Here is a 9,048-nt window from a genome sequence, read left to right on the forward strand (position 1 = left end):
CCAAACCAGAGCAGATATTTTGGAGCAGACTTTGAACTGAGAACAGTAAGTATATCAGTACGTATCTTCTATCATCACAATGTCTTGAAGTATCGTATAACATAATAATAATAATAATAATAATAATAATAATAATAATAATGATAGCCGTAGATATGGTCAGTACTGAAAACTGGACAACTACATGTTTCCTTGCATAGTGAGCATAATTAGGCCTGTTTAATCGGATTTATAGCTGCTGGTAAAACACTGAATAAAAATTATTGTAGTTGTAAGTTTGTTATATTATTATTATTATTATTATTATTATTATTATTAATATTATAGTTCTTATATGTGGCAATACAGGTTCTATTTTGTCTGTTCCAACTTATTCAACCGTAGAAAAACTAAATATTATAATTGTAACGCTGGGTTTGCGAATCAGACGCACGCGGATAAAAAAGAACCCCGGAAGATTTATTGATAATTCATCATGAGGGAGATGAGCAGCGTTCACACCGGACCAGGTCAATAACCAGAACAGCCAAACACGATACATAAGAGTGGGAGAAAACGGACTCGAAATAGGCGATACACGGAACAACGAAGCCAAAACAGTAGCGAGAATCAGAAACGGGAGAAAACAAAATGAGGTCAGTCACGGAACAGAAATCGGAAAATCAAACGGTTGGGTATGACCTGACGGAACAACGGCACAAACACATGAACCAGACAGACTAGTTTATATACAGAGTTCAACAGGTGGTGGTGATTAGAATTCAGGTGACTGTGATCTGCTAGGTGGTTTGTGATTGGTTGAAGAAATCCCATGATAGACAGAGGGATTCTGGGAAATGGAGTCCTTCCTGATATGCGTGTCCGGCTGAGAACCAGGAACCGTGACGAGTTTCTTGTATCATGATAACGTCTTGAAGTATCGTATAACATAACAACAACAAAAAACACAACAACAACAACAACAATAATAATAATAATAATAATAATAATAATAATAATAATAATAATAAAAATAATGTATTTGTCATATTTTCCTCCCCTAAGTCGTTTTTCTCGAGTCAACATGAATAAATGTTGTTCTGTTTTGATGTTGGAGCAGAAATGAGCTCACAGGTTTGTATTTAAAGGTTGATACTGTGGTTTTGTCTTCTAAATCCAGAATCTCCAAAGATGATGAACCAGCTGCGACAGTGGCTTCACCCACCCAGTCCTCCCACAGCCTGTGGGTGCTGGGGGGGCAGCTGCTTCCCAAAGCTGACGTTCTTCAGCAGAGAGGACAAACTCTTGGAGAGGTGGAGACAGCAGGAGAGTCTCCGACAGCTTCGGAGAGAGATAGAGAGAGAGAAGGAGCTGAAAGAGAGGGAGCAGAAGAGAGAGAAGAAGGAGAAGAGGAGGAGGAAGCTGGAAGAGAAGAGGAGGCAGCGAGAGAGGGAGAGGCAGAAGGAGATAGAAATGGTTCAGTGGAGGCTGCAGATCGTGATGGAGCGAGAGAGAGTGGAGAAGGAAGAGAGGCAGGAGCTCCAGAGACTCCGAGAGCTGGAGAAAGAACTGCAGCTGAAAGAGCTGAGAGAGAGAGAGAAGGAGAGAAAGGAGAGAGAGCGCCAGCCGTCCACTAGAAAGGTAGGACTCATGATCTCATTCATCACAGTGTTAGTGATTAGAGACAGTTTAGTCTTCAGTGAAAGGTTCTGTTATTGATCAGTGACAGTTTATTAGTTATATTAGTGAAATATTTTACAGTGAGAGTCGAGATTCGGCCTCAGCTCTAAACTACTGGACTGGACAGAATGATGATTTTAGTCACTCATATAATGAACCTCAGTGGAGCTTTTCAGGTCTGGTAAAGTGTGTGATCGGTGTTTGATTGATCTGCTCTTTCTCCTCTTTATTGACTGGTGGAGTCTGTGGATAAAGAAGGAGAGGTTCAAAAAGAAATGAAAGGAGAGGCTGCAGTTCAGCAGTGATGAGTTCTAGACTGACTGTGTGTGAAAGACTCATCACTGGTTCTCAGCAGTTCTTTAAATGTAGTGAAAGGCTGCATCACTGAGAAACGCTGCATTGGCTACTGCAGAGAAAGTCAGCCCAACAGAACGAAGCAGAACTTCCCATTAGTCGAATCGAACCTGTACTGGGCTGTTTGGATCTCTTTAGCTAAGCTAAGTTAGCCAGGAGAAAGGACCTGGCTAGCATTAGCTTAGCTAGGAGGCTCCACCTCCAGACACCAGAGAACAGGTTTAATTTCAGCTGATCAGCCGATCGACTTTGCTCCCTCAGAGTTCAGTCATTATCATCTAAATTTGTGTCAGTAAAGTTTTTGTTAGTGAGAAACGAACCTGTTCTCTGGTGAGCAGAGCTGACAGCATACTAGCTAAGCTAACAGTAACCAGCTACTCTCTCCTGGTTAGCAGCAGCATTTAACATTTAGGAATTGGCGTTAGATTGAAACTTTAACGTTTATCGTACAGTGGAGTAAAAACCGGGCACTACTTTTATTTATTTGGCGTAAATGTAAATAAACTAGACTTATTTGAGAGCCCAGTTAGGCTGAGCCCCGGTTTTAAACATTGTCCAGCTTGTTAAACTGTGTCTGTGTGGAAAAAAAACGGCTGGAACAGATTCCATCCATGCTTAGAACCATTCAGACCAGGCAGACAGACAGACAGGTAGAGAGATAGATAGATATACAGACAGACAGACAGACAGATAGATAGATATACAGACAGACAGACAGACAGACAGATAGATAGATAGATAGATAGATAGATAGACAGACAGAAAGACAGATAGATAGATAGATAGATAGATAGATAGATAGATAGATAGGTAGATGGATGGAGTTTATGTTTCTTTTCCTTCTTTTCCTTTATCCATGTCCATCAGTTTTTCCTCTTCTCTTTCTCTCTCTTTCTCTCCGTCTCTCCTCCTCTCTCTTTCTCTCTCTTTCTCTCCGTCTCTCCTCCTCTCTCCACTCTTTCTCCTGTTTCTCTCATTCTGTCTGAGTGTAAAAGCCCAGAGCTGATGGTCTCAGTCAGGAAGGTGTTCTTCACAGACTGTGTGTGTTGTGTGTCTAAAGGCCCTGAGAGGGAGCGGCAGGGAGGGAGAGACCAGAGGAATGGAGGAGATCGTCAGAGAGCAGGAGATGCAGCTTCTGAGATGCAGAGAGAGACGCAACCAGCTGAAAAGAGAGGTGAAGAGGATGAAGGAGAAAATAGCAGAGGAGGAGAGGAATCATCCGGATGCTGAGGGAGAAAGACTGCTCCTCCTGAAAGAGAGAGAGATGGAGGGTTTGAGAAGGAGAGAGAGAGAGGAGGCTCTGAAAAGAGAGATAGAGAAAGTAAAGGAAAGAATGGCTTTCGAGGAGAGACGCAGAGAGGAGAAGATCAGCCTGCTGAGAGAAACGGAGAGAGAGAGGGAGAATCTGAAAGAAAGACAGAGAGAGGAGAGAGTGAGGAGAGGGAAGGAAGAAATGAAAGAGAGAATGGCACAGAGAGAACGACAGAGAGAGGAAGAAAGGAACCAGGAGAGAGAAGAGCTGATGGTTCTGCAAGAGAGACAGAGAGAGATGGAAAGAGAGAAAGAGAGAGAGGAAGAGTTAAAGAGAGTGCAGCGCCAGCGCAAACAAAAGGAGAGGGAGCAAATGGAGAAAAGAAAGAGGGAAGAGGAGATGAAAAGAGAGAAAGCAAAGCTGGAAGAACTGGAGGAGTCGTGCAGAAAGATGGAGAGAGAAATGAAGATGGTGAGGAAGGCAGCAAAAGAGAGAGAACAGGCTGTGCTGAAAGAAATGGAGAGAAAGAGAGAGAGAGAAAGAGAAGAGATGGAGAGAGAGCTGATGGAGAGGCAGAAACGAATGGAAGAGGAGGTACAGGAGCGACTGAGAGAAATGGAGAAGGAAAGAGAGAAACAGAAAGAGTTAGAGAGAGAAAGAAAGGATCAACAGATGGAGGTGGAAGAGAGACTGAGAGAGATGGAGAGAAAGATGGAGGAGGAAAATGAACTGACTCTGAGGAGAGAGGAGGAGAAATGGAGAGAAAGAGTGAAAAATCTGGAGGAAGTCTGGCAGCATAGATGTCTGGAGATGGACAGACAAAAAGAGGAAGAAATGAGGCTTGTGAAAGAGAAAGAACAAGAGATGGAGAGAATAATGTCTGAAGAAAGAGAAAAGGAGAAGAAAGAGAATGAAAAAAGGAGGGAGTTTGAAAAGCTGGAGAAAGAGAGAGCAGAAAAGGAAAGAATGGAGGAGAAACGCATGAAGACCCAGATGGAGAAGCAGCGAAAGACTGAACGAGAGAAACAGCAGAAAGAGTGGAGAGAGGAGGAGAGCAGGAGAGAAAGAGAGAGAAAGAGAGAAGAAGAAAGAGTGATGGACATGGAGAAAGAAAAGCAAGAAAAAGAAACAGACATGCTGGAGAAAAAGCTTGAAGAAAGGAAGATGGAAAAGCTGAGAAAGCTGAAGGAGAAAGAAGAGAAGCTGGAGAGAGAGAAAAGGATGATAGCAGAAAAGAAGAAAGAGAAGGAAGAAAAGATGAAAGAGATGAAAAGACAGCTGGAGGCGAGAGAAAAGGATGAAAAGAGAAAGAGGAGAGAATGTAAAGCAGTAGAGCTGGAGTTCACTTCAAATCTCAGAGACAAGGAGAAGATAGAGGAGGAGGAAGGAGAGAAAGAGATGGAGAGAGAGATGAAGGAAAGAGAGAAAGAGATGGAGAAGAAGAGAGAGGAGGAGAAAGAGACGAAGGGGCAGGGAGACGCCACCTGCAGGTACAGCCTGGGAGAGGAAGATAAGGATGGAGGAGATATGGAGAGAACGACAGAGGGCAAAGAAGAAAAGCAGAGCGACATGGGGTCTCTTTTTGAAGAAGTGTGGAGGACAGCTGTGAACAGAGAGGAGGAACGAGAACAAGTTCTAGATATGGAGAAGCAGAGAGAGATGGAGAAGGAGGAACCAGAGAAGCAGAGAGAGGAGGAGGGACGTCAGAAGGAGAGCAGCGAGAGAGAGCTGGAGATCGAGAGGATAATGGAGGCGAGGCGTCAACACATGGAGAGAGAAATGAAGAGGAAGAGAGAACTGATGAAGAAGCTGTTTTCTCCAGGAGTGAACATGTTCAGGACAGAGAACCGGGTTCAGCGCAGGAAACAGAGGAACCTGAAGGAGCCCTCAATCAACGAGGAGGAGCAGGCCCAGCTTGAAGGACAAGAGGAACCTCAGAGGTCTAGCTGGCCTGTTTCTCCAAACGGAGAACCGCTGGTCATCTCCATAAAACCCAGTAACCCAGTCCTGGAGGAGCCTGAACCATGTGAACCCTCCCCAACTGACCCCCCCACTGACCCCCACACAGAGGACACTGTGGGTGGAGATGAAAGCTCTGTGGTGGAGGAAGCCGTCCTCAAGCCTGAGGGTTTCACTGAGCCACAATCAGAAGAGGCTCTCAATGAAGCAATGGAACAGGCTTCACCCACCCAGACTGACCACCCAAAAGATGGACCCACATCCTCTGAGACGGTGGAAGAGGCCGACCACGACGCTGGAACTGGGAAACAGGCCGAGAACAAGAACCAGAGGATGCGCATCATCGGCTGGATCAACCAGAAGGTCAAGGAGAGACACCAGAAGTCCATCCAGAAGAGCTTCATGAAGGAGATGAACTATGGATACAGGCTTTTGAGTGAGTTTCAGCAACTTATTTTATAGACTTCACTGTAGAACCTCATATGATTGGATAAAGCTGTCCTAGAGAACAGACTTCAACCAAATATCAGTGTTCATATTTAATATCAGCAGAAGCTTAAAAGTCTCGAGTTATTCTTGTCATTTTGCTGCACTTTTGATTTGGATTTATTATTTGTGTGCATTTAAATAATAATAGTTACACAGGCAGTTTTGTTATGAATTCCAATGATATTCAATTTACATATCTACGATTTTGAGTCTGCATTTCTGACATTTATCAGTTTGTTTTGCTATCAAAAATGACAGAAAACTGGCAAATATGTAAAGAATGTTTTTTGTCTTTCCACAAAATAAGAACGTACGCGCGACAGTAACGTTTCCTCAGCGTGAGACAGGTTAACGTGTGAAAATGTGGCGTTTCAGTACTTTTTTTAACGCTCTCACCTGAATCCACTCAGTAGTCGGATGAGTGTCGCTCTCGTGTTCCACAAGTGGCCACTGGCGACAGAACGGTGAGGAGAACGTTATTCAGACGGAAAGCACTCAGCTGGGTTAGCCTCAGTGAGCTAATCAGCTAGCCATGCTAACTGTGTTTTTTGAGAAGGGAACATAATGTATATAAAATTGATGAATAATTGCTTTGGCTGGCCATAAAGTTGCTGTAGAGCCTTTATTACTGTTGTTGTTACTCATGTAGCCTTTAGCATGCGCACAAGCCAGCTAGCCGAGTAAAGTGATGGAGTCATTTCGGGGTCTTCCCTGTGTTTCCAGGGTCCTGTGTTCCCCCGGCCCAGTGTTCCCTCTTTGTAACATGGAGACACAGTCCTATTTTCCCAGGTTCCTCTATTTCCTCACTGAAATTTGAACAGGATATAGCTCTGTGTTTCAGTTCGTCTCAATCATATTTCCTCAACACTAATATAAAAATAGCATCCAGGAACTTCTGGTGTATTTACAAATGTACATATTCTGATGTTAAATGTTCAGAAAAAAAATCTGAATTAGTTTTTTATGTACATTCAGCTTCTAAATAGATTCCCTTATTAAAACATACTCTGACCTAACATTACAGAACATTAGCAGAGTTAGCGTTCATGCTAACAAGGGAATGTTTGAGCTTATCTTCATTGAAAACATCGACCATCCATTTCAGTGCTGTTTTACCTGCTCTTGGTAACTCGCCCTCAACATTTCCCTTCATACCACATCAAACTTCTTACTTTATTCTGATAACTTTCTAGTTAGTGAACTAAATGCTACACAACCAGCAACAACAATAAAAAGGGCAGAAGAGCCTCAAACCAGACGAAGCAATTCCTCAAAAAGTTAATGTGTCTTACAGAGTTTAGCTTTCAGAGGTTCACTTAATGTATCACATTGATTTATGATGTATAAGGAGTTACACAAAGGTAACCTTCAACTCTGGGAATCTAGAACCTTGGAAAAAAAGAACCTTGGGAACTTCCCGGAATTTTCAACTTAAAGTCCAGAAAATCGAATGGTGTAGTTTGGAAACGTTAACCATTTTAAAGTAGTTTACTGCTGTGGCTTATAAACAGAGTCATCTACCAATATTTGAAATGGGAAATGCGTCAGTTAATAATGATTTTTGGTCACGTTCTGCTGCCGAAGTGAACGTTTGTGTTCACTCGATCCGTCGCTCCTCCGAGGACTCATCTAATAAACTTCACTTGAGCTAATAAAGTAATGAACGGCTCTTAATCTGGCACCAGGGATTCCTCCAAAGGGGAAAAGACTAGTGGACGAGTGGACGAGGGCTGGTTAGAACCGGTACTGAACAGGTGTCGTGTCTTTAAAAGAGAGAGTAGAGGTCCTGTATTAATATCAACTCTTTCTCTCCAAACAGAAACTTCTGAAGGAGTGATGACATTGGCAAAGTATGAACAGGCCAAAAGAGAGAAACTAAGGAAGAAGGAGGAGAGGAGGCAGGCACTGGAGGACAGATGGAGAGAATGGGAGGAGAAAAGGGCTGAGAAGAAAGCTAGGAAAGAGGAGGAGAAACAGGCATTGGAGGCCAAACGGAGAGAGGAAGAGAAGAAAGAGGCTGAAAAGAAAGCAGAGAAGAAAGCTAAAGAAGAGTAGAAGAAAAAGAATGAGAAGAAAGCCTCCTCAGCTCCACACGGCACCATCATGAGCAACATGGCGTCATTATATATGCCGAGAGGATGCTTTGTGCTGAACTTCAATACTGAAAGGTAAAATATTTCTGCTTCATAAAGTTCATAATGTTAGAAGCCAAAACAATTTAAATTTAAAATGATCTCATCTGGTCAAAACATCTGATCATCTGAAGAGTCTTCACTAGTGAGAGATCACTTCACCATTTCCTGGGTTAAAACGGTGAATTTCACAGAGAAAAAACGCCAAGTTTATTTGTTCATATCATTTTTAATACATGCTGAGTCAGCATAAAAACTAAAAACTATTGTCCAGTGCTTTGTTCATAGGATCTTCTCTAGGATTATTAGCTTAGCCTATCCTTCCTAATATTGGCTACACTTGTTTGCCTTCATTTCCATACTGTATTACTAAAATATACAACTCCCCCACGAAAAGTGGTCCAACATAATATCATGAAGGGACTATGTATGTCATATAAGCTTAAAAATCACACTGAATTAGTTCACATAATAGCAAAGTAGAGTCAGACTGATCTCTCTTTTTGAAAATACCTGTAAGCTTTAGCTCTCTGAGTGTGATTTTGACATTTTTAGACTATTTTTACATTGTAAATAAAGATGTGACACATTTTATTTTGGTAGGTATGAAGATGGAGAGTTAAAGTTCAGGTTAAGTTACGGTGAAGTTGGAACAAAGTGATGTAAATACTAAGAAGTTTAAATATGAAGAAAATGTCCAATAAGTTATTTTTATTGAAACTCTGTTTTAGATCCACTCATCAAACTGGACGGCTGGATGACCGTCAAAAGTTGAAGAACTGTGGAAGAACTGAAGCAGCACAAACGGGGCCAAGACTGGGAGACTTATGGCTGCCCTTATGAGAAACGCGCTGCATTTCAAAGATAAACGTATGTTAAACCCCACAAACCAGGCCATTTCAAATTACCCTGAAATACACCTCCTCCTCTCAAACAGCAGACGCTTTTTCCTTAATGTACATATCTATTATGTCCTGCATCTAAATGAATTAGATGTTCTTTGGAAGCTAAGAAGTTTCCATCCGGTTAACTGCATCATATCACAAACTGTATTACTGAACATTTCAAGAAAACTAAAAATGTGTAGCCAAGTTTATAGTCCTGCTGATCAAGGCAGTAGATTCATTTGTAAAATTTATTTCTTTCACCTAAAATCTTCTATCTGTGTTTCCTCCAGCAGTAACACCACTATCTTCTGTAGTG

General features: G+C 42.1%; 1 protein-coding gene across 1 annotated transcript; it reads left to right on the plus strand.

The window, feature by feature from the left end:
- Positions 1-1,358: 1,358 nt before the first annotated feature.
- Positions 1,359-8,107, plus strand: LOC118812926 (trichohyalin-like). The gene is made up of 4 exons (XM_036578035.1): positions 1,359-1,692; positions 3,074-3,284; positions 4,500-5,660; positions 7,533-8,107. The coding sequence occupies exons 1-4, from the start codon at positions 1,453-1,455 to the stop codon at positions 7,766-7,768; spliced, it is 1,848 nt and encodes a 615-aa protein (XP_036433928.1). The 5' UTR covers positions 1,359-1,452; the 3' UTR covers positions 7,769-8,107.
- The last annotated feature ends 941 nt before the right edge of the window (positions 8,108-9,048 follow it).

The sequence above is a fragment of the Colossoma macropomum genome, unplaced genomic scaffold (genome assembly GCF_904425465.1).
Source record: "Colossoma macropomum unplaced genomic scaffold, Colossoma_macropomum, whole genome shotgun sequence".
Classification (NCBI taxonomy): Eukaryota; Metazoa; Chordata; class Actinopteri; order Characiformes; family Serrasalmidae; genus Colossoma; species Colossoma macropomum.